Consider the following 27,430-nt stretch of genomic DNA (forward strand, 5'->3'; position numbering starts at 1 on the left):
TCTCTCTCTCTCTCTCTCTCTCTCTCTCTCTCTCTCTCTCTCTCTCTCTCTCTCTCTCTCTCTCTCTCTCTCTCTCTCTCTCTCTCTCTCTCTCTCTCTCTCTCTCTCTCTCTCTCTCTCTCTCTCTCTCTCTCTCTCTCTCTCTCTCTCTCTCTCTCTCTCTCTCTCTCTCTCTCTCTCTCTCTCTCTCTCTCTCTCTCTCTCTCTCTCTCTCTCTCTCTCTCCATATCTCTAGATTCGAGTCTACCGTATCCTGCCTGCAAAGGACTATACATGTTGATTGAGTCACATGCTACTTGTCTTTCTCGCCAAGTCCAAGATTACTTCTCTCCTTCATTCCTGTTGTTCATCTTTTCTCTTGCCCCTGAACTACCTACCATTGTCCAACTATTCCCACCAGTCTTTCAAGTCATTATCTTTCCATCTTACATTGCAGTGTGCAACATATCTCTTATCTTTTCTTGTTTTTCACTAACCTAGTTTATCTCCTTATCTTTTTACCTGTCATCTTGTTTTCTACTACTCCAATGCCAGCATGTTGTTCTTACAGCCTCTGTGTCATTTAGCTTGTATATGAACCGATATATTTGTGAAAAAGGAAAACAAGCAATCATTGGGTTGCTTGCAGGGACCCCCTGGACTGGATGGAGAACCCAGCACACCAGGAACTCCAGGAGAGAAGGTAAACTAAAATAATTATTAAATATAAAAACACCATCGATAACACAGCAAAATATATCAAATCAAACCAAATGCACAATCGTTTGGATACATGGAACAATTACATTATCAAATGCATAAATGTCTTGATCATTTAAAAATTGAACGCGTTGACCTTTGATGTTTTTAATAAAGTAGGAATTCATTTTTAATCTACCGAGTGACAGGAAACTAATTATTTTGTGGACGTTGATATCCACGCCATATAAACAGTCATACATAATGGAACTGTAATCTTCATACTTTCCTGTGTATTAGTTACGTTTTTGGGTGAAGGGGGAAGGACAAAGGTCGAATGTGGCTCTGAGATTTATGCTGATTGAGGAATATGGGTTGTGAACGTGGGTGGGGGAGGGGGGGGAGTTGGTGTTTGTGCATTTCCTTTGTCTATCCTCCCAAAAATGATACATTTTGGTGAGTTTCCTGTTCAATTGCATAAACGTGTGAGATGTAAGATTATATGAACAACATTTTCATCCCTATAATGACTTATACAGGAAGAGTCCATTTGGTGCATAATGTCGATGAGTGTTATCCAAAGCATTCTCATCCCACTACTGTAATGGACATAGTACCATTGAAAACGTTTATTCATGCCGTATTATTCTAAATATTCTCCATCCTTTTCAATGTATTTCATGCAGCTGTCAACCAACATTTTGATGTAGAATGCACTAATGCCTTCTTTTGGAGCGTTCTTCATGGAAAGAGCATAATGGTAACCACTTCATCAGATGGAAAACATCTTCCCCAGAGCTTGTTTTTCAATTTGAGGAATAAGTGTGAGTTGTACGGACTGGTACCAATACGGTGAGTGAGGCAAATTGTTGATCGAACATCTATAACCCACTTTCAGGTCTCCAAAAGGTAACAGTCACTGGTTGCTTTTTGCATGTGGAACAGCATTCACATCACAAAGGAGAATTGCATCATTTAGAAGAGCTGGACACTTTCTGCACTGCAGGTCTCAGATGATCATACAAAACTATACGGTGGTCAACAATCACGGTTACACCCTGCGGAACAGTTCCGTTTAGAAAATTCCAATGTGCACGGAAGAAATAATGTGAAGCACTTTGATACCCATTGTTGGCAATTGGCCTTCTCTGGTGGAAGTTTTTGAATTATTGCATACCGATCATGAAGTAAGACATCATTTCTATAAACGGTATTGTCCAATGAAAAGCCTACTTTGGTCCTCTAAATACTGTAATAAGGTAGAATATTGTTGCATTGGAGGGGGCACTAATTATTGGGGGGTCTACAATTACTAGATTCTCTCAACGAGGGGGCCTCATGAGTGGAGGAAGCCAACGGGCCGACCACGTACCTCGTGGTTGCAGCAGGTTGATTAGCATCTCAAGGAGATGGGGATTGGCCAGGCATCTGCCTGGGGGAAGACTAGATGGAGGCCCCTGGAGTACCGGCCGAAAGTGGACCACAGCGACACGCTGCTCCGGCGCATGCTGCCATACCTGACCTGACTAATTAGCTAGGAGGTCACGTTAGTGTCATCCATGTGTTCGTGTTAATTAGAACATTTTCTGCAACCATATTAGAAGATTTTTCAACAACATTTTCTGCAACCATGACCCAGTAGACCAGAACATTTTCCCATGAGTGCAAAGTTGTCCTTTTTATGTTTGGTTTTGAGGAGCAGTATAGTTGACAAAGGCATTAGGCATCGGAAAGTGTAATTCGTACGTGTCCCCTCTGTTAAACCAGGCAAGGTCAGGAGAGGGAGCGATTTTAGATTATCAGCATGGTTCGGTGTGAGCCGATAATCCCCTCTCTCAGAGCGGTCCATGCTCTGAGTGCAAGGAGACCAGCAAAGCATCAGCCCTCACAGGACCTGGAGGGCATGATCCCATTGGCATCCTGAACAGTCGAGCGTCGTTGGTTCGGACGGCTGTAGTGACAATGCCCTGTCCACGTGACATTGCCACAGTGGTGGCATCATGCCAACTCATTGACCAGTGCTGGATTATGAGTGTAGAATGCTCGAGGGTGCAGGGCATGGCCACAAGGGAGTGGATAAAAGGCCATGCATAGATACTAGCAGTCAGTCAAAACATCAAGTTGAAGTGGAGTCGGGGCTTCAATGCGGGAGTTTTGGGAACTGACCCATGCCTCCATGTGTAAATGTGATTGTGTGCCTGTGGTGCCTTTAATTAATAACTTTATTAAGTGTATTTATTTATTTGTTTCTTCATTTGTTCAGTCTGGCTTTCATCTGGGATTTATGTATCGTCTTGTGTGTTTCAATAAACCTGGTATTTCTTAATAATAAGTGCACCTGTTTGCCACCTCTCATGTGTGCAAGCCATTTCTTCCCATATGAAAATCCCTAGGGGAGACAAATTCGGTTGAGGAAACTCGTTTAGAGACCTGCGGGATACAGATGCCATCCAGGAGAGAGTAATGCATCCTCCGCTCAGCCGTAGTCTCCATTAATTTGGCCATTCATGAAGCATATTGCTTCAGAGTGGCAGGGCGCATGAGCAACCCTGTCAAAACGACAATATAATAATAATAATAATAATAATAATAACAATAATAATAACAACAACAAAACAAGTTTCCTTCCAAGGCACTTCAACAAAGGAAGAGGCTGTTTGGCCCGCAAGCCTGTGTTAGTATTGCCAACATCTGGTTGTTTGTCCATGTTCTATCTTTTTAAATGCTGGGCATCAAGCAAGGAAGCAGCACATACTATTTTTAAAGTCTTTGGCATGACTTGGCCAGAGTTTGAACCGCTGACCTCCGAGACTCAGAGTGGATGCTCGAACCATTACACCACCGAGTCTGGTGAAACTTTTTGCCACAGCCACGTCCTTGGAACTGGATGCCATTATAATTCTCGAAACAAAACAAATAGTGTGAGAAACTATATCTTCATAAGAGATCAGTAAATGATGAAACAGTATTCACATTACTTTACGATCACAGAGTTATCTTTAACTTAAAAGTTACAATCAGAATGACAATTTTTTGGAAGACTCTCATCAGTCAGCGGTCTCTACTCTGGCTTATTATACATGACTTATTCTTTCCATTATTTTTTGATTTATTGTGACTCTACAATTACTTTTTCTGCAATTCACATTTAAATGTTGATCCTTCAAGTAAATCTTTGGTGGAAATGACAATTCCTACATTTAACATTATAGCGACTCCTCTGGGATTCTGACATCGTGCTAAATTTATTATTTCAACTGTTTCCTGTGGTCTACAGGGAAGCAAAGGTGTTCCAGGGCTTCCTGGTCAGCCAGGACCTCAGGGCCAATATGTAAGTTTTTATATGTAATGCAGTCATAGCTTGATCTATTTTTCCTGCATCTCCTGATGAAGTAATCCACACATCTTTATGAGTATTGTATAAGAGTGCTGCTGTGTCATATTTTTGATCACTCGCACACATGAAGTTGCAGGGCTGTTGATCATGAATGGTGCAATTTAAATTGCATCTGCTGAAATACATACGTGACAAATGAACGAACATATCAAACAACATAAATTATGTGAATTTTTTTTCACCTTCTAATTACATTGGATTAGAACCTCTGGTTTGCTATTAGTGTTCTTTGGAAATCTTCCAAGTATTGTGGAGAACACAATTCACTTCCTGAATAAATAAGGGCTTCCATACAACAGGAATTTTAAGGCCATTTTCCCTGCTAGAGCAGGGGTTAGCCTTGCGGGCCCCATGACAATCTTCTCTTTGCCCTATTTTCTGCATCTCCCCTTGTTAACCCACTTACCCGTATTTCTTCTTCCGCCACCTTTAGCCAAGTCTTTCTCGGTCTTCCCCGTCCTCTACTTCCTACTACACTCATTTCCAACACTCCTCTCACCCAGTCACTTTCATCCTTCCTCAACACATGACCCAACCATCTTGACCTGTTTCTCTTCACAACATCCATCACAGACTCTATTCCCATCATCTTCCGCAATTCATCATTTGTCTTCCTCTCTCTCAACAATACTCCACACATCCACCGAACCATTCGCATTTCCACCCTTTCCAGCCTTTGTTGCTGCTCCATGTTCAGTACCCATGTCTCGCTCCCATAAATCATAACACTTTTCACACATGTAGCATACACCTTTCCCTTCAACTTCAACGACACTCCCTTCCTCGTCAGCACGCCACTCAGTTCCCAAAACTTCTTCCATGCACATCTCACTTTGGCAACCGTCGCTGAGTCTGATCCACCTTCTCCATTCAGCATGTCTCCTAGGTCGCAAAATGTTTTCACACCTTCCAACTTCACACTGTCTCCAAGATCCAACTCAACAATTCCTTCATCTGCAACTCCCTCGATGCACACCTTACACTTGCATGTAGCTACTACACTGGTTAAAGACCCACTCACACCATGACATTTTCAATGAACCCACTCAGCGTACATTGTACATTGAATGGAGTTCACTCCGCCACCCTTCCTGCACACAACACATGGCCACTTCCCAGTTCTTTCCACCTCACCACATGTTTTACCACTTACCATCACCTTCATCTTTCCGATATTCACCTTCAAACCTTTTGCCTCTGACATTCCTTCCACTTTTTCATCGTCTCCTTCAGTCCATCTCTATTTTCCGCAATCAACACCAAATCATCTGGATACAGCAGTAAACCCTCCTTTGCACTCCGAGCCAGCACCTCCATCACAACTACAAATAGTAGTGGACTTAGTACCAACCCCTGATGCATTCCCACCTTCACCTCAAACTCACCACTGTTCCTGTCCTTTGTCCTTTCAGCTGTGCACGCTCTCTCATACATTGTCGTCTCTATTCTGATCAACCATTCCTCCACTCCTGACTTCCTCAATGCCCATGTCACCACTTCACATGGAACCCTGTCAAATGTTTTCTCCAAATCAACAAACCCCAAAAAAACAACTTCTTCCTCTTCTCCATGTACTTCTTCTGCAACTGCCTTACAATAAAAATCGCATCTGTCGTTCCTCTTCCTGGCATAAATCCAAACTGCATTTCGTCAATCTTCACTTTCTTCCTTATCCTCTTCTCCAACACCCTTTCCAATACCTTCATTCCATGCTCCAATAACTTTATTGCTCCATACAAGCCACAGTCCAGAGGCTCACCTTTCCCCTTGTACAGAGGAACGAGGGTACTCAGTTCCAAATCCACTGGAATGCGGCCTTCTTTCACCACCAGATTACAGATCTCTATCATTCTCTTCACACCCCAACATCCCGCTGCCTTCAGCATATCTCCCACAACTCCCGTCGGCCCTCCTGATTTTCTACTCTTCATTGCTCTTATTGCTTCCTCAACTTCCTTCGGAATTATCTTCTCTGCCGGTCCTAAAATTGTGTAAGGGCTTCCATCATATGACTGTTGTTGGCTTAATGGTTCGTAGTCTGGATGTCAAACACCATTTTTCAAGATGACCATTAGGGTCCGCACAATGTTTTTCTGAATTTTTGTGATCACCAGATCATCTGAATGAATATTCCGATTGATGCCACCCTGGCACCCTTGAGCATTTTTGGAGAAACCCAGTAATATGCAAATTAGCAGTCGCCATTATCAAAATAACAATTTTTCTTAATATCTCCAGAAGTAAGCATCCAAACAGCTTGGTTGAGGTGTCCAAACCCATGTTTGTAGGGTCACTGGTCATGATAAACCCACTTACAATTTGATAACATTGAAATTAAGCTCATTAATATGCAAATTAGCATAACACTACCCCCTGAATTTGTCCGCACCGATCGGTGTTTTTGCAGTACAGTTATACAACAACAACAACAAAACTGTTTGAAAATAACTTGCGCAGAGCCGTTTATCCCCAGTACAGTTGTGAAGTGGCTGACCTCAGAAGATCAACAGCATGAACTGTTTCTGATCAAGTAAGTTGAGGCTTGTAATGTAATGAAAGAAACATGGAGAACTGAGTTTTAAGTAAGAGTAATGTTTTCTGTTACAGGAGAATGATCGATATTATTTGCAAGCAAGTTTTTTTTTATTTATTATTTAACATTATCTGTCTGAAAGCAAATGTGTATTTTATTGATTTTTAAAAGTACACAGGGTGGAACCTGTTTCCTAAGAATTTTTTAAAACACGAACAAAGAAATTAAATGTTTACTGATGTTTATAATTACCTCTGTTGTTACAGCTTGAGGCTCCATCACCATTGGAGACTTTCTTCAGTCTCTGCGATGCAACTAAACCTGGAAAACCTCTGGTAACAGTTGGTCCAGACAGTGCAAAGTATCTTCCGGTCAAGCAAAGCAAGACAAGATGGTATACATGAAGAGCTTGAACAGAGATTACAGGCAGACGAATCTATCGAGATCAAATGCCATAGAGACTGTGTCAACGTACACATCACGCTCACACATAGAAAGACACTTGAAACGAAGGAGTAAAGTCTGTTTGGAAGATGCTTCAACAAGCAAAAGAAGCCGCCGTTCAAAGAAGACAGTATTTGACTTAAAAGAACATTGCATTTTTTTTTACAGAGAAAAGTGCATCATGGACTTTGATAAGAAGAATCCTAATTGTTGACGGCGAGTTCTCCTTTGTGGGACTGCAGATCGTGTTGATCGGACAACTTTCAAACAAACTATTCTAGATGTTATCGAATTCCGCCACGATGAAGAAGGACGCCAGGTATTTGACAGATATCATGATTTCAGCATCAAGAGTGGAACAACATTAGCAAGAGCTGGACAGCAAGCGAGCCGGCACCATAGGTTGAACCGCCAGACTCCACTGCCTCCACAGCTGGTGGTTCTGTCAGTAACTGAGAACAAAGTTCAGCTGATAGAACTGATTTGCCAGCATTTGATTGACGACAGTCAACAGAGAAAGCAGAGCCAACACAGGCTCGTCATTACGGGACAGGAGTCTACCTCAGTGGAAATACCCCACGGAGCCCAAAAGTGTCGCACTGATTTGAAGATGACACATGAGGAGGCAGATGTCATCTTTATTCAGCAAGTCGCTAAAGTTGCCGAAGATGACGCAAAATGCATCACATTCATCTGTGATGATACTGATGTGTTCATCTTGCTTGTGTATCACTTCGCAGAACTTAATCTGCAATGCTGCATAACAATGGAAGCAACATGTCCTGGCCGATCGTTGATTGACATTGGGGCCACTGCCGGAAAGTATGCCGTGACGGTGCAAGACCTATTAGCTTTACACGCACTGACAGGTTGCGACACCGTTGCCCAGATGTATGGTAGAGGTAAACTGACTGGCAAGAAGACACTTGCAGCAGGCCATTCACTTCAAAAACTTGGAATGTGGATGCATCTATACCGAAGCCACTGTGTTCATGGCTGTTTGCTATGGTAGCAAGGAGAGAAGCAACATGTCTGATGTTCGAAAAGAGGTGTGGTCTATGAAGATGGCGAAACCAAATGCCATCAAAGCACCAGACTTAAAGGCTCTGCCACCAACTACAGAGTTCTTTGACCAAAATGTGCGATGCGCTCATAACCAGGCAGCAATATGGAAGTCAGCTGCTGAGCTGCAGCCACCACCTCTGGATCCCACTCAGTACGGATGGAAACGTGATGTGGCATCAAGATCATTACTTCCAATTATGCTGCTGCCCAACGTCGCTCTTGCGCCACCAGAGATCTTGGAGCTAATACGACATGGATGTTCCTCCAACAAGCAATGCTTCACAGCTCAATGCCGCTGCACAGCATCCAAGTTACCATGCACAGTTTTCTGTACGTGCCACAGAGATACTGACTGCAGGAATGAGCGCACCAAGACAACTGCTGCATTTGTCCTTGATGATGACTCTGACACTGAATGAGACACCAAGCACTGAAGTAGCCTTCATAAGGTTTACAAACCTGTTATATATATATATATATATATATATATATATATATATATATATATATATATATATATATATATATATATATATATATATATATATATATATATATATATATATATATATATATATATATATATATATATATATATATATATATATATATATATATATATAGATAGATAGATATATATCTTCTTCTTCTTCTTCTTTCGGCTGCTCCCGTTAGGGGTCGCCACAGCGGATCATCCGTGTGATCCGCATAGTGATTTGGCACAGGTTTTACGCCGGATGCCCTTCCTGACGCAACTCTGATCGCCTCTTACGACACAGGGATATGGTACACCTATTTTAACCAGGGTATACACCGGCCCAGTACACTGGTACTCATTTCGCAGACCTCGGAAGGATAACAGGCTGAGTCAACCCCCTGGTGTATTAATTCAGTGGCCCAACGGGGCTTGAACTCAGGACCTTTTGGATCCCAAGCCGCTGCCCTAACCACTGCGCCAACACCAGGATATATATATATATATATATATATATATATATATATATATATATATATATATATATATATATATATATATATATATATATATATATATATATATATATATATATATATATATATATATATATATATATATATATATTGTTGTGGTTACCAAATTCGCAAACCACCATTCAGGTCCCTTAGGTGAGGTATCTCGGTAAGTACATGTGTAGTTAGGCCCAAACCCGTTGTCTAGTGGGAATACATGTCATTTATGCGTGCTGCGACTCTTCAGGATAGCCGTTTTTCTTTTGCTATCTTTATTTTGGACCAACCGCCATGATTACCACCACAACCACAACATCAACCACCAACCACAACGCCGCTTCACCACAACCGCCATGACCTTCCCGTCACACCTCGCAACCGTCGCATCGCCACCGTTCTTGCCCCTCTGTGGGTACCGGTGTTGGACTCGTGCAGGGCGCGCGCCGAACAGCGTGTACAAAATCACGGATTTTGTGCTTCAAAAACGACACACGCCCACTTTTTGCCGTCCAATCGGTGAGCGAGGGGCGAATTGGCCCCGCCCCCAGGGCGATCGATATATGCAAATTTATGGATCAAAAAGCCTTCACGCCCACTTTTTCTCGGGCCAATGGGGAGCGAGGTGAAAGGTCGAAGGGAGGGGGTCAAAGATGAGAGGGCGAAGCTACGGGGCTGATAAAAGGACCGTGTTCGTCAGTCCAGAGAGTCCAGAGGCGGAGAGTAGGAGAGTCCAGAGGCGGAGAGTAGGAGAGTCCAGAGGCGGAGAGTAGGAGAGTAGGAAAGTCCAGAGGCGGAGAGTAGGAGAGTAGGAGAGTCGGAAACAGAGAGTCAAGACTTCGCGGGCGGTGGAGTTGGCAAGAAGGAGCTGGTCGTCGTGTGCGTTGGAGTCGGAACGGAGGGGACGGAGCTGTGGAAAGGCAGCGACACCAGACGAGGGGGTGCTCGCGTCGGGAGCTGCACCCCAGGGAGGCCGACAGCGCGACCTGGCCGAGGTGGAGACGCTCGTCGCGGGATAATAAAAATCCTCTATACCCCGAGCATCAGCAACCCCCTCCTGTTTCCCCCCACGCTGAGATAGTGCGACCAAGGGGGCCCCTTTCCCACCCCCTACCAGACACTGCCCGCGAGGCCCGCGGAGTTGAGGCGCCATCGCCGCTCCGCGTCTCATCACCAGACGGGTAGGCGCGACCCGGTCTCGGCCTCAGGCCCGCCTCATCCTTGAGGGTATTCTTTTCCTTGGTTTTGGGTATGTGTTGTCGGCGCCGTCTGTGAAGTAGAATTGTATAAGTGTTGCCGTGTGCTCGGTAGTCGGTATTAGCTCTGCATTGTGTTTTCGCTTTTACATTTGCTTTTTGTGTAAATTACATTGTGTCTTTTCTGTGTGCATTTGGTGGAATTGTATATGTGTGCTCCCGTGTGCCGCGAATAAATGTGCTTTGTGTTGAACTGTTCTCCCGCTTCGCTTCGTCTTTTCCTCTATTGAATCCCCATCTTGCTTCACGTAAAGGGTTGGTAGTGGGCTGAATACGCCCGATAATTAATCGAACCGTCGAGGTCGACGATAACACCGCTCGGTTATTCTGATAGTACGGAACGGGTCGCTTAAGTGGCCCGTGTCCGAAGTCGACCTGCGGCGAGGTGCGATCGCCCGGTCTACCCTCCGCGTGGGTACTTAGGTAGGTCGAATTTGGCGAGCAACCCTATCCCACGCGGGGGCTGATTGGCTCGATCGCAGTGAGACCGAAAGGTCCACCCGTGACTGGTTCCCGGCGTTAGTCCGAGAGGGTCACGACTGGATTGTCCGTCCGGTGGGCGACGTGCCGCGATTCGAGTTACGTGGCCGTTCGCACGCCGGCGGGCGCGAATACCACAACAACATATATATATTCACTATGTGGATCATACGGATGATCCGCTGTGGCGACCCCTAACGGGAGCAGCCGAGAGAAGAAGAAGAAGATATATATATATATATATATATATATATATATATATATATATATATATATATATATATATATATATATATATATACATACATATATATATATATATATACATGTACATACATATATATATATATATATACATGTACATACATATATATATATATATATACATATACATACATATATATATATATATATACATATATATATATATATATATATATATATATATATATATATATATATATATATATATATATATATATATATATATATATATATATATATATATATATATATATATATATATATATATATATATATATATATATATATATATATATATATATATATATATATATATATATATATATATATATATATATATATATATATATATATATATATATATATATATATATATATATATATATATATATATACATATACATATACATATACATATACATATATATATATATATATATATATATATATATATATATATATATACATATACATACATATATATATATATATATATACATATACATATACATACATATATATATATATATATGTATGTATATGTATATGTATATATATACATATACATATACATATATATATATATATATATATATATGACCATTTGATTTACACAGGAATGTCTTCTTTTGTTCATGTTGCTCGCTGCTTTCATTGCATCCTGTCGAATTGTTGAATCTGTATGAATAATAAAGTGATCTATATTCACAAAGACTGAAGTGGTTTTTTTTCTATCTATATGTCTATTTATCGACATTTTCAATAATGGCTACTGCTAATTTGCATATTAATGAGCTAAATTTAAATGTTATTAAATTGTAAGTGGGGTTTATCATGACCAGTGACCCTAAAAACATGGGTGTAGACACCTCAACCAAGCTATTTGGATGCTTACTTTTGGAGATATTAAGAAAAATACTAATTTCGACAATGGTCACCGCTAATTTGCATATTAATGGTTTTCTACAAAAATGCTCAAGGGTGCCAGAGTGGCATAAATCGGAATATTAATTCAGATGGTCTGGTGATCACAAAAATGCAGAAAAACATTGTGTGGACCCTAATGCACGCTTTTCTGGCCAACACTCGGACTATAGGATGGCAGGCTTAGGATCCTGGGGTCCTGAGTTCAAATCCTGCTCAGCTGTTGAATTAATGCCAGGTGGGGATGACTCAGCCTGTCAATCTTCTGAGGTCGACAAAATGAGTACCAGCTTGCTGGGAGCCATTCGAGTATCCTATGTCGGAGTGGCGACCTGTCCAGGATTTTGCCCAACAGCCCAGGAGACTGCTGAGGCAGTACCAACGCTCTGCACAGAGTATGGTCCCAATGGATTTGGATGGATGGATGGATGGCTTCCATAATGCTGGAAATATTGCTCCTGTACTTGAAAAGATCAAGAGGTATAGTGGATAATTCATTTACATGGTGATGTTAAATTGACCAAAAAGGAATGTATCTGATTTCTTTCCAGGGCTTCAAAGGGAGAAAAGGAGACAATGGACTCCCAGGATCTCGGGTGAGGGTGAAAGTACTGCAATTAAAGCACATGATCTCTTCAACACAAACCTTTCTGTATCCTTGCATCCCATTTCTGCCACACTGTAGATAGAAAGTGCTTGAAAACAGACAGCACTTTAAAACATACCAACGAGTTCTATGGAATGATATACTGTGCATGTTTTTTTAATTTCTTCGAAGGGAGTGGAGAAACAGCTTCTTTGTATTCAAGTTTTACACATAAGCCTGGCCTTGGCTTAATGATTAAGGTGGCTGGCTTAAGATCTTAGGGTCTCGAGTTGGAGCCCCTGTGAAGCCGTTAAACAACACCAGGTGGGTTGACTCAGCCTGTCATCCTTCCAAGGTTGGCAAAATGAGTACCAGCTTGCTGGGAACAGGGGGCATTGCATCAGTGGCACAGCTGTGCTTCCAGCAATGATGCACCTCGCAACCACAGGCTGCATGTGAAATAAAAAAAAGTGGCACACATTGTTCTCACCTTTATTTAAAAGTACAACGCTCATATAATTAATAGTTTTCTACATTCTAGCTTTGATATTGACTTCACACTGACCTTTTACACTCTTCATCATGAAAATATAAAGATCGAACACACAGTGTCACCAACTTTACAACTGCCTCCACCAGCGAGTTTGCACACTAAATCTCCTCATTGATCTGACATGATAATCTCATGGGTCGAGATATCTTAGTTGTTTTTGAAATGTTAATTGTACTTTGTTATCACTATCTTTGAATAGTTTTTTTTTCTTTTTTCTTTTGTCAGGTGCAGTATGTATTTCCATAAGAAGCTGCCAAATTGTTTGAAACTTTAAGCTCTGCTTAAATAACCTGAATTGCAGAAGAAAATTGCTCGATTTCCTTTGGGGACTTTTATTGATTCTGTTCCTACTTTGCACATCATAGAAGAGGAACTTCTTTCATGGCGGTGTTTTGTACAATTTACATCCTCATGCTTTCATCAGTTGCTTTGTCGAATATATATATATATATATATATATATATATATATATATATATATATATATATATATATATATATTTACTGCCATGTTATTCGTTATCAATATTATTTTAATTGTTATCTCTGGATGGATCAAAACTGTTTTCAGGTTGTTATTGTTATCAATAATTATAAGTACATTTTTTATTCAAAAATAAATTCTTGCAATGATAATCCAAACATATGCTTGGGTTTTAATTTAAAAAACATGTCCTACAGTTCTATATTTGAAGTCATTAGTTATGACATACACCACTAGATGGAGTAATGGTCTGTCACAACACTAGGGGCAGCACAGTCAACCTGTCTGTCTGTTTGTCTGTTTGGAGAACACAGGAGAGGAGGAAACAAAGGAAATGGATGCAGAAAAACCTGGGCCCAGTGGCACAAGTTTGACAAGTAGATGCACTGTTGGAACCAAATTAGACCAGGAGTGTCACCAGACCTATTATACAAGGAAGGTTGGGCTAAAACAAGTTGCTGCTTTGGAGAAGAAGTCACAAGAATTGATTTCATGGAGATCAGGAATTACTTTCAGTTCAGAAGACAGTATTTGCCGACATCATGAGACTGTGTATTATTAATTTATGAGAAGAATAATCTAAGTTGTTACATAACCTCAGTTAATGCCCTCTGCATATTCACCATTTTTGGTCAAAGTGGCATTTTCAACTTCCTATAGATAGAAACATATGCATTTATCAGGCATTCTGATAACAGATCCTTAAATTTCATTTGCCAGTTTATAAATATCTGCAGTATCACTTTGCTGGAGTGTTCAGTTTCAGATTTATAAGCTCATGTATATGAAAAAAGTGAATAATTATCAAAAACGTGCATGTAAATCAAAATTTATTTTACTATGAAGCCATGGGCGTTAGATAAAATTATTCGGTCAGTAGACACATTTTATATGAGGCAATCTTTAGAAAAAAAAGTGAAGATCCTAAACCCCTAGCCACATGGTCAAACCAGGGGACAAAATTGGTCCATTTTAGAGCCCTCAGAGGCAAGGGCTTATGGTAAAACTTTTATAATTCATCACCTCACTGTATTATCCCAGCAAAAATGTATCTATGGATAGATAATGACCCTATTATCACTGTGTTATGAGGAAAAATTCTAAGTTGTTCCATATTTTCAGGAGGGCTCCTATAGTTTCACCTTATTTTAGCTCGTTTTGACCAAAAAGCCATTTTTAGCTTCCTATAGAGTGAGAAATATGCTAGTGGGGCAGATTAAGTCAGTATCCCACAAGAATCTTTCAGTTGATGGTACAAGATCCAAATTTGGTATGCATGTGCTCCAGGACCCATTCTCTCAGAAAAGTATGTTACCCACGTTGAAAAACAAAATGGCTGCCATTTTTCAAGATGGCCATCTCATAAAATAGGAAAAAGGGTTTTCAGTGCTAAACGTCTATAAATAGGAACATGCTATTGATCCAAATGTTAAATAGATTGGATTTTGACTGGAGAAATATATTTTGGCACTAATATTCGAAAATGGTTACCAGTTTTCCAGATGGCAGCCATTGCATGACTTAAAATCAGTACTTTTGTAGCTGTCTTACAAAATTATCACAGATATTGCTGGGCAACATCTGTGATCATGTATTGAGGTGATGCGGTCAAGATCTATTACATTATGTGAATAAGAGTGATGTTAAAGCACAACCAGGGCACACTGGTGACATCACTGCTGTGAGACTCAGCATGGGGTTCAGTGTCGGCTTATAGTGTACTACTTGTAGCTGGAGTTTACTAACCTAAACTGTACTTTGTAGTATACTTGAGTGTCCCAAATGCTATCTAATAAGCCCCTGTATATATTTCAGCTAGAAGTACTGTATAGCTAATTGTAGTATTACACTATTGTTCTCGCAACTCTTTATATCCTGCCAAGCATGAGAGTGTGACCTGCTTGAGTTTTTCCAACATGAAAACCAGTTTTTCCCTGCGGCGCTGAGTGACAGTGGGAAACTCCACACTGGTCAGAAGTCGCAACTTGCAAAAATTCTGGAAGCTACAGTTACTCCTCCCGACACTAGACCAGGATGTGATGCTGTTATCATTGATGGGTCCTCTCTTGTGTATTCATTGCCGCCAAAGACATCAAAGACCTTTGAGGAATATACTGTCCTCGATGTGGTTCCAAAGATTCAGATGTAGTCATCGAATTTCACGAGGACAGACATAGTTTTTGATGTTTATTGGACTTCCAGCCTGAAGGCTGAAACAAGATCAAAAAGAGGCAAAGGGGATCGACACCGAGTGATGGAGAAAACCAAGCTGCCACCTAACTGGAAAAGTTTCCTGAGAGACAACAACAGCAAGACAGAGCTCTTTGGGTTCCTTGCTGATAAGATAGTGACTATGTGTCCTGACAATGTCGTTGTTGTGACCAAAGGAGATCAGGCTCTTTCCAAAAGATCCATCAGTCTTGATGGCTTAAGTCCTTGCAACCACGAGGAAGCCGACTCCCGAATCTTCACTCATGCTCTTCATGCAGCCAAGCAACAGATGACGTCTGTGTTGATTAAAGCATGTGACACAGATGTTCTCGTTGTTGCAGTCAGTGTTTTTGCTACCCGCCAAGACGCAGGCATGGAAATGCTGTGGGTTGAATTTGGCCAGGGTCAGTTCATTAAGTGGTTGCCAATTCATGACATGGTGGCGAATCTTGGCCCAGACAAATCCAGTGGCATGCTGTTCTTTCACGCTTTCACTGGCTGTGATATTCTGTCAGCTTTTCGTGGAAAAGGCAAAAAAACTGCATGGCAGGCATGGGAGGTTTACCCTCAAGTGACTCCCGTCTTCAAGAAGTTAAGTCAGTACCCACCAGTCGTGGAAAATGCAGACTACAACGTCCTTGAGAAGTTTGTCATCACCATGTATGACAAGAACAGCACTATGGACAAAGTTGATGAGGCAAGACTGGACTTGTTCGCTCGGAAGCAAAGGTCTTATGATGCCATTCCACTGACAAGCGCAGCTCTCATACAGCATGTCAAACGGTCTGCCTACCAAGCAGGCTGCATATGGGGCCAGGCAACAGTGTGCAAAATGCAAACTGAAAGCCCTGCTAACTGGGGGTGGCAGAAAGATGGTGAGGTCTGGTAAGTCTTTTGGACGACCCTTCCACCCATTGCCCAGAGTTGTCAGCAGTTAACAAAATGTGGCTGCAAGACGGAATGCCGAGGGTGATGTAAATGCTATCGCTTCACTCTCAAGTGTACACAGTTGTGTGCATGCAAATGTGAGGACTAAATGATTGACTAATCCACCACGTGAATCAAAAGATAATAATTTCCTGCTGTATATGCTATATTATTCTTCATTTTTTTTCTTTTTGCAAAATGTAGCGCTAAAAGAGCCTGTCGTCATTTAATTCCGGCCATATCATCTTAGTTTTCAATAATTACGATTTTGTAATTGCAGAAATGGATTTTTCTAACTCAAAAACATATATTTCGATGTATAGAACGTTAAAATAGCATTATTCCATCAAAATTTAGCTCAAACACAGATTCAAACCACTTCAAATGGTGGCCATCTTGAAAAATGGAGCCACTTTGTTTTTCAACGTGGGTAACGTACTTTTCTGAGAGAATAGGTCCTGGAGCACATGTGTACCAAATTTGGTGCTTGTACCACCAAGTGAAAGATTATTTCAGTAATCTGCTGCACTATGCATCCCAGAAGCTATCTGATGCCATAATTAAAAATTTCGATGCCAATTCGTAAATATTTGCAATATTAGCTTTCTGGAGGAGTTCATTATAAAATTATAAGCCACTGAAGTTGGAAAAAAAATGTGTTTTCCACATTTGGCATTTTTAGGGCCAAATTTCAAAGGTCTCTAGAGATAGATATTTTTTAAACTATGAGGAATTGAAAGCTAATCTTTTGCATTGTGGGTAGAGCCATATTGATCTACATTTAAAAATTTTCCAGCAAAATCTGAGGAGGTGACCTGTGGACCATTTGATGAGTTGGCACGGAATGACCCCATCGGCTAAGCGAGTGTGAAAATAACCCCTTTTTGAGGCCTTTTTGGGCGAAAATAACGGCACAAAAATTTTAATCTGCCTCAATCATGGACGTCCTATGAAAGGAAGGATTTTGTTTTGTAGATAATGTCAGGTTTAACAGTGGCAGCCTGGGTTGAGGGATTTATCAAATTGGAGTGGATGCCTCAGATATTGGAGGACTACACTGTGAGCGACATGGGTGAGGTGCTGTTGTCAGGCTGCAGGAATGTGGAAAAGGGGTGGTGAGGGAACATGGGGCAGATGGAAGCAGAGATTGGGGGGGGGAGGAACTGGAAAAGTCAGGGCATGCAAGAAGCAGAGCAGAGAGGGGACAGGGTGTGGATGAAGTAGAGAGTGGCAGGGCGTGGGGAAGCAGATATGCGTGGGCTGTGGTGCACATTTGATGGGAGAAATATGATGGAAGAAAACAGAATTGTGTGCACAGAGATTGTTGGGGGCGGTGGAACCAGGTGAGAGTGTGGGGGACTGAGGTGAGAAGGTGATGATGATGGGGGAGGCTACTGATGTGAAGGGTTTTACTACCATTAAAAAGGGGGTTTGATTTGAGAGTTCCAAGCACAAATGGATGAACACCAACATCAGGAATGGGATGTCAGGAAGGATATAATTAAAGGTACGAAGAATGACAACGCTTTATGAATGAAATGTGAGACTGGTTTTGGCTTTGAGGTCAATCCAGCAATGAAACAGAAAGGAAGGGAAATAGAGAGAGCAGCATGGGAGGGCTTTTGGAAATAAAAATGTGGGGAGATGAAAGATTTTAAAATTTGTTGTTTAAAAGATTTGCTTTTTTATTTTCCCCAATTATTAGTTGTTTTTTTTTCATGGGGGGATATTTTAATCAGCTCCTTATGTCTCTCTGCCCATCTGTCACACTATCTCCTAAATTGTTGTGCAGAAATTCACCAAACTTGATCATTACGATCACCACATGGCAAGAAGGTGCGAGAGCGGTATCATTTTTGTCCATGCCCCCTGAGGTGGGGTCAAATATCAAAAAATGCAATCAACATTGGGGGATGGACTAAATATGTAACTTTTTGGGGGAGTTGACCCCTGGTTCATTCCCCAGAGGACTTGGGATCACAAAGGTCAAAACGGGGAAAAAAAAATTTAACTCAGTATTTGATATTGGCTCACTCCCTGGTGGAATGTTTTGCCATCTTTCAACTTTGCTTTAGGTGGGAAGTGTGGGTATTTGCGATGACATGCCATCAACTTCACTCTAGTTTGTGGTTGTTTCGAGGAAAAAAAAAGAAATGGAGCAGAGGAATGGTTTTGAGTTAGGATTATAAAAAAGGATTAGGAAAAAAGAAATAGCTTAGAGATTCAATGACTTCAGAAATGAGCAACAATAAGTGATAATAATGAATGACTATGATTAATTATTTGTGTTGCTGTATTAAACCCTCTGGTTGGGCTCTTTCTTGTGAAGATAGTCATTACTTAACACGTTTGTGGTATGAATATAACTTGCCATTAACTGTGAAGTCTATAAGTGTAGTCATTGTGAAGAAGGTCTTGGAATGCGCGAGTATAAGAATACAATGAAACCACAAATGGCACAACTTGTTGTTAACTAAGATGGTCTACTTAATTTCAGGGACAACCAGGTCCACCAGGAAATCCAGGAAAAAGTGGTCTTCCAGGATCGCCGGTATGTTGCACAATCATTAATCTTGATATTGATATTGTGGTGTCAAACGATTATGTTCCATTAACGCAGTTCATCGTTTGTTCGTTGAAAATATCATGCCGTCAGTCCCCACTATTCGCAGATTCGCGATTCCCGGACCCCGTGTATTCGCGGTTTTTAAAATTTGACCTGCTTCGGCATTCACGGCCCTGTGCTTCATGTATTCGTGGTTTTTCGTGGGAATTTTCATGGTTTTTCACAGTTTTTTTTCACGTTTTTGAGTCTGAGGTTGAGCTTGAGGTTTACTATGTGTGGTTTATTGGCATGAATGAATCCATACATTAATTAATTCCTGCAAACATCAATGAGACAACAACAACTCAATACACCAGTGTTACAACTGCATCAATATAGTAGCATAGGTGAATATATCATGTTAGTGCAATATTACAATGTTGCAATCCAGGGGAAGCATAACCTATCCAAATATTCAGTCTTGCCACATTGGTAAAACAACAGTATTACAAATGTGTCAATATAGTAGCACAGGTGAATATGTCACATCAGTGCACCTCATATATTGAGTTAACCTCAGAGAGTTTACACTCCACTCTACTAATAACTAGAACCAGAACAATATAATTACACACATTCAAATGAATTCTATTCCATTGGGACCTTACTCAGTGCAGAGCATTGGTGCTGCTGAAGCAGTCTCCTGGACTATTGGGCACAATCCTGGACAGGTCACCACTCCAACACAGGATACCAGCAAGCTGGCACTCATTTTTCCAACCTCAGAAGGATGGCAGGCAGAATCAACCCCACCTGGTATTAATTCAACAGAAAAAGCAGGATTTGAACTCAGGATCCAAGGATCCCAAGCCCACCACCAGGCATATTCAAATTAATGACTTACGGTAAATATTAGTCCTGAGAATCACAGGTGGCCAAGGATTTGATTCATGGAAAACTCATCCCCGGTAGCATTGCATGATGACTCGATACAACCTGTTGGGGGTGCAGTGATCCCACCCAGTAACATCCATGAGTTAAGCAAAAACAAAGAAGATGAACTCGTGCAAACATATCAGGATCGTCCCTCTAAAATAAATAAAATAGTTATTTTCTATTTCTCTACTTTAAATTATCAGCCAAACAACATCACAAATTACAAGTAGTCCAACATTCATCGCTGGGCCTAAAAACATGCATCACCGTGCTTCGTCAACAAATTACCATTCTTTGCTTCTACAGTTTCGACACAACATGTTTCTGGTAATTATACAAGGAATACTCACATGAGATTACAGCAAATTATACAACATTATGAGCCCACACTGATCACTGACTTAATGCCTGGAGATGGTGCTTCCTTTAAAAACGAGCAGGCTTTTGTGACATGAACAGATACTTCACTAATTCCGGTAAAAAATAAAAATAAAAATCGGAAAGGTGATGATGCACGCCTCTCACAATAAGGGACATAAATAACAGGCAATGATAACTAATGTAATGTGTGAGATAGTTTGGTGTAATAGCGGAACCTCTTTATCTCCGCCACCAAAGGTGGAAGGAGGTTATGTTTTCACCCCTGTCTTTCCCTTTGTTACTTGACTTGAAATTTCAGCAAGTATGTTGGTCTGTAGTGTTTGTCCGTCTGCCTGTTTGTTTGTTTGTCACACGAATTTTTTGCCACAGTTTTCAAACAATCGTTCTGAAATACTGTGTGTGTGTGTGTGTGTGTGTGTGTGTGTGTGTGTGTGTGTGTGTGTGTGTGTGTGTGTGTGTGTGTGTGTGTGTGTGTGTGTGTGTGTGTGTGTGTGTGTGTGTGTGTGTGTGTGTGTGTGTGTGTGTGTCGGTGACTGGCCAAGGACAGAAACACTCAATTTTGGTGAAGATCCAAATACGATTTTGGTGAAGAACTGGTTCCAGATCCGGCTACTATTTTGAGATATTGATGCGCTGCTCCTGCGCATGCTCCCATTCCTGGCCCGATCTCCGAGAATGTTTTAAGTGATTCTTCACCATTGAAAGGGCCAAAAACGATATATAGCACGATACTTCAAAAAGTTATGGTTGGCTTTTGACGAAACTCGGTAGACAGGTTGGGTGTGTGACAAGGATTAATTGAGTCGATTTTTGGTGAAGATCCGAATCCGGATCAGGATAGGAGAATTATTTAATTTCTAACGTGATTCTTCACCACTGAGAGATGGGGCCAAAAACGATGCACTATTGTTGTTGTTGTTCGTCTTTCGGCTGCTCCCGTTAGGGGTCGCCACAGCGGATAATCCGTTATGATCCGCATACTGATTTGGCACAGGTTTTACGCCGGATGCCCTTCCTGACACAACCCTGGTCGCCTCTTACGACACAGGGATAAGGATTGGGTTTCGCCATGATTCCGGGCTGCCCTACACCCTCTCATAGCGTGGCCCAGTGCAGAGCTCCCATCTTCAAGCGATCCGCCAACCCAAGCCTCCGAGTAGCCGGATTATAGGCGCACGCCACTACGCCCAGCTAAAAACGATGCACTGTATAGCATGATATTTCAAAAATTTTATTTGGCCCGATATATTCTATTGGAGCAAGCATTGCATGCCTGGGGTATTTGCTCTACCGAGTGCCTTTCTAGTTCATTTATATGCCTTTAAACCTCTTTAAACCTATATTTAAACTGAATTATAGACTTGAAAAATGTATCAAACAAATTGCCTTCATAATAATTCCAAGAACCATCTAATATATCAATATATAGCATGAGAGGGCATGGCATGTGTTTCGTGTTAGAGAAGATTCCGCCATTATGGATATGTGAAATCATCTCCATCTACTCTTCTTTCCCGTCGCCATCGTCAACATCGCCATCACATTATTGGATCAAGTTTATCATCATTATTGGTAAATGTAAATTCCATGATCTTAAAAACTCAACAAAATGAACTTTTATTTGATGTTCTTCATGCAGGAAGGAAAGCCTGGTGTTAGCTTTATGGTTGAGGTGGCTGGCTTAAGATCTACGAATCTTGAGTTGGAGCCGTTCTCGTGTGGTTAAATAACACCAGGTGGGTTGACTCAGCCTGTCATCCTTCTGAGGTCAGCAAAATGAATTCCAGCTTAATGGAAACAGGGGGCACTGCTTCAGTGGCACAGCTTTGCTCTTAGCAATGATGCAACCAGCAACCACAGGCTGCATACGAAATAATAACAGTTTAAAAAAACATCAAATGTCATCGCCCCCGTTGTTTTAATAATTTTGCTGTATGGAGTTAAAGGGCTAGCCCATATTTATTTCCAAATAAAATAGCCGCCGGTCTCCCAGTCCGCTATCTGTGATCAGATCGTAAAATACACTTAGGTGCAAGTGTATGCTATCATGTACTATGCTTGTGCCATGTTTGAACAAAATTGAACCATGCATGTCCGAGAAATGGTTGGCGACACATTTAAGTCACAAAATGGCCACCAGTCGGACATCTCAGATCTGATCTTGAAAATAAATGACAGGCATGTGTCAGTCATCATTCTTTATGTTTGCCACGTTTGAACAAGATCGGTAAATGCATGTCCGAGAAATGGCTGAGGATGTGTTCAACATCAGGATTTATACAACAAAATGGCCGCCAGTCAGCCATCTTGGATCTAATCTGGAAAAAAAAAATGAGGCGCATATGTATACCATTATGTGTTTTCTTTGTGCCAAGTATGAATAAAATCGGTCCATACATGTCTGAGACATGGTTGCACGCATGCACGCACATGAAAATCGAGACCAAATCCATCAGCCCCTGTTTTGGGCTAAGTCAAATAGGGGCGAATAATAACTACAAGGCCACTCTGTAAAGTGCATACCTCTGCCACATATTTCCTGATCCAGGAGAACATATCGGGCCCAAGAAAAATTTAAAATATCATGCTCGATATTGTTTTTGGCCCCATCTCTCAATGGTGAAGAATCACTTTAAAAATTCTCATATTCAGATCCGGATTAGACCTTCACCAAAATCGAATCCATTCATCCTTGTCACACATCCAACCTCTCCATTTCATCCGAATCCGTCCATAACTTTTTGAGATATCTTGCTATTTGTATATCGGTTTTAGCCTCGTCATTCAATGATGAAGAATCTCGAGAAAAAAATTATCGGATCTGGATTGGAATTCAGATCCTCACCAAAACTGAATCAATTCTTCCCAGTCACACGTCTAACCTTTCCAGAAAATTTCAACCGAATCCGTCCGCAGCTTTTTTGAGATATCCTGCAATACAGTGTATCGTTTTTGGCCCTATTTATCAATGGTGAAGAATCACTAAATAATTCGGACATCCACATCCCGAGCCAGATCTTCAGCAAAATCTAATACATTCGTCCTTGTCAAACACCAAACCTGCCCACCAAAGTTAATCCGAATCCACCCACAACTTTTTGAGATATCCTGCTATTATATGCAGTGTATCGTTTTTGGCCCTATTTATCAATGGTGAAGAATCACGAAATAATTTGGACATCCACATCCCGAGCCAGATCTTCAGCAAAATCTAATACATTCGTCCTTGTCAAACACCAAACCTGCCTACCAAATTTAATCCGAATCCACCCACAACTTTTTGAGATATCCTGCACACAAACAGACAAACAAACAGGCAGACAAGAATGAAAATATGAACTCCTTCCACCTTTGGTGGCAGAAGTAATAATAACAATAATAACTCAAAAAAATATACTTTATTTTATGTTCTTAATAACAATTTTATGCACGAAACTGAATTGCACAAAAACAACGTTCAAACATGTTCATTAAAGGCACAGTTTGGACAAATATTGAAGTTGAAGTCACTCACTCTATTTTCCCCATTTCCCCCTTTAGTTAACGGCAATTTTCAAGAATGTAAACCCCCGCAACTGGCAAGGCCCTCCTGTATGTTATTGAACACCGCATGGGGTATCGTGCTCCATGAACTCTCTTGTTCCATCTTGAATTGCTTTTCAAGGTTTTCTTTAGTTTTGGGTACACACACACACACACACACACACACACACACACACACACACACACACTACAAGAGTGCAATATTTAATTTGCCTTCAATGAAGAATTATTCAGAATTAGTACATTGGCAGTGCAGGACATCATTCTTAATCACCTCAATCAACATTTTCTTGCATCCAACATGCATTTTAATACAGATATTATTGGTAGGGAATCATTGCCATGCTTTCCTCCAGTCATCTGTGAATTTCCAACAAGCTCAAGATATTTTTTTCATTGACCAGAAATTCCAATAATCATTCACTTTACCGCACTCTTCATTATTTCACTTGCTGGTATCGAAGAAATTCTCAATTCCTCCTTTACATTTGAGTCATTTATTAACAACAAACATTAACGTATAAACAAACAAATACGATCATATCGATATGGAGAATTCAGAAAAGGTTATTAAGCAACAAAATCTTCCTCCGATTCTGTAATACATGGAAACTTTGAATTCTTATATAGTATTCAGTGAGATTAGGTCTGTTCATTCTCCAGACATGCTGATGCCACAGCTGACATGTTGAGGGTTCAAGTAGTGGGGCAACTTAACTAAATATAGCATAACAATTGTGTATTTTGTGAGGAAAGCACCAAATTTGGCACACTAGTAGCCTATCATATTATGAACAGATTTGGATATTGGGCCATCTCAAATTTTTGATTGCAGTGGAAAATGGCTGCCACAGCCATCAGCTGCTGAATTTGAGATGGCCCAATATCCAAATCTGTTCATTATATGATAGGCTACTAGTGTGCCAAATTTTCTTGCTTTCCTCACAAAATGCACAATTGTTATGCTAAGTTTCCCCACTAAAGAGAGAGATCATTCACAGCTTTTTTTGCAGCAGCCATCTGGTGGTCAGCTTAATTTTGAAGGGATAAGGAATAATAATGACCTAAGGGTTGATCGAAGTTTTTATGTAATATTCATGGATCAAAGGGGGTGAGATCATCCAACGATGTTTTAATCATCCTCAAGACAGAATGACGTCAAGACTGCAGCCCTTTGGGTGCCATAATGGATCGCACATGGCTCCTTGGTCCGGAGGTCGGAAGGTCAGCCCGCATTGAAAAGGCTCAGGAAAGATTTATAATCCGAAGCAGACAAGAGTGTAAAAAGACATGTGGATATCACCTGAAGCAAACATTCATTTGAGGCTAGAATTGTGCCTCCAACCAGACTTTCAGATGCCAATATAATTGTTTATATATGAGAATATATATTACAAATAATAGGTGATTCTATTATACTGAATATGATTAAAGATTATTTGGAAGGCCAATCTGTTTTGGGGAACAAGAAGCACTTTTTTACGAACAGATTGATCCTCTCCAAGTAGAAAAGAGATACAAGGCCATTTAAAATGCAAATATATTTTATTAAAATAGATACATATTTAAGTGCATACTGTAGATGTAATAATGATGTTGTATTTTGAGTATTTTTTTTATCACCCTCAAACCCATCATGCTAATTTTGGAGAAATCCGAATCGACACTGGCATCTTCATTTTCAGCATATAATATGTTTTCAAACAGGAAGCATTGTTGGTGATACCAAACATGGTAAAGACAAATTCTCCCAACATCAAGGAATCCACCTACCTACAAATATTAATTTGCGGATGAACATCTGAATCCTAATAAGGGAATTTTTTTTAATTATTAAGTGATTCTTCACCTTTGAAAGATGGGGCCAAAAATGATATCTACTACTGCTACTACGACCAGTCGACCACTACATTTGAAAGGACAAGGGGACACTGAGAGAAATGATATTTCAAAAAGTTTTGGACATATTATGACAAAACTTGGTGAACGAGTTGGGTCGGTGACAAGAACAAGCCGATTGGATTTTGGTTAAAGTCCGGATGCAGATCCGGCCTATCAGTGGGATACAAAATATAAATTGTTCAGCCTGGTTCAGCATGAGGTGTGTGCTTTACCGAGTGCTGTTCTAGTTTTTCATGAATTTGTGTACATATAAGACTCTTTGTTTTAGGGAGTTGTTGGGCCCATGGGACCACCTGGTCGTCCTGGTGTCAGAGGAGAGCAGGTAAGAGCAAGATACTACTTGAAATGCTGCAATTCAATGCGGGATTTGCCTATCGTGACCTGACAATATGCATACTTTTGCTATCCATTCTTCCTTGCATCTCGATGGGAAATGTTTTATTTGTTGTTGTTGTTGTTTTTTTTGGGGGGGGGGGTTATGACAGGGCAAGATTGGATCTCCAGGATTATTGGGACCACAAGGTGATCCAGGAATTTCAGTGAGTTAAAAATATGAAGTACGTAGTGTCTTTGTGAATGTGTGCGGCAGGTGCTTGAAACTGATTTTACCATATATGTGGTAACTAGATATGTGATACGTTTTTGTGGTTGGGTACTCCTTAAAAAGGCAAATGGGTGATTTGAAAGTATGTTGGTATCCCCAAGTAGTTCAGCATCATTCATCTTGGTGTACTCGGTGTTTGGCAAATAATTTGCTCTCGCAAATGATTCTGAATGTAAACATTTTGTTGAAAAGCTCTTAAATGTTAATCTAAAAATGGCTGACCACTGAGCATGGAAAACATTTTTCATGATACTTGGTTACATTTCTCTGTGTGATGCATTTGACAGGGAATGAAAGGTGATAAAGGAATGACAGGAGATACAGGGTTTCCAGGACTGCCTGGACCTTCAGGAGCAGAGGTTTGTGTGATAAAGTGTCCTATTTTTTTTTCTATGCACAGTCGAGGCTCGTGGAAGAGCTAGGACTAGTATACTGAACGGATCAAGACTCAACAGGACAAAAGGAACGTTAGCGAGAGGGGAGAAACACCAACAGCAGAGCTGAAGGCCAAGACAGACGGAGGCAGACAAACAATATGGACGGGAGATGTGCCTGGGGTGGACAAGATGGATACAGAAGGAAACTCAGGAGAGAAAACTGGAAATTTGGAACGAGGAGGGATTGAGGTGTGGTGGGGAGGGGGTTAACGAGGGTAGAAAAGATCATTGTCTTGGATTGGGGACAAAGTGATAGGCCCATAGACTCAGCTTCATCACAAGTGATTCCAATAA

At 40.8% G+C, this 27,430-nt stretch overlaps 1 protein-coding gene across 4 annotated transcripts in view; it reads left to right on the top strand.

Moving 5' to 3' along the window:
- Window positions 1-27,430, top strand: part of COL22A1 (collagen type XXII alpha 1 chain) — a 287,830-nt gene that overhangs the window by 230,637 nt on the left and 29,763 nt on the right. For 3 of the 4 annotated variants that reach the window (XM_085895736.1, XM_085895738.1, XM_085895735.1), the window contains 7 exons: window positions 629-682; window positions 3,956-4,009; window positions 12,580-12,624; window positions 19,286-19,339; window positions 26,364-26,417; window positions 26,581-26,634; window positions 26,987-27,058. In XM_085895736.1, coding sequence (XP_085751862.1) covers window positions 629-682; window positions 3,956-4,009; window positions 12,580-12,624; window positions 19,286-19,339; window positions 26,364-26,417; window positions 26,581-26,634; window positions 26,987-27,058 — 387 coding nt within the window. The remainder of the gene's footprint in view (window positions 1-628; window positions 683-3,955; window positions 4,010-12,579; window positions 12,625-19,285; window positions 19,340-26,363; window positions 26,418-26,580; window positions 26,635-26,986; window positions 27,059-27,430) is intronic. The other variant, XM_085895737.1, reaches the window with a different exon arrangement.

Source organism: Eptatretus burgeri, chromosome 9 (genome assembly GCF_056783735.1).
Source record: "Eptatretus burgeri isolate ZD-2024b chromosome 9, Ebu_testis_v1, whole genome shotgun sequence".
NCBI lineage: Eukaryota > Metazoa > Chordata > Myxini > Myxiniformes > Myxinidae > Eptatretus > Eptatretus burgeri.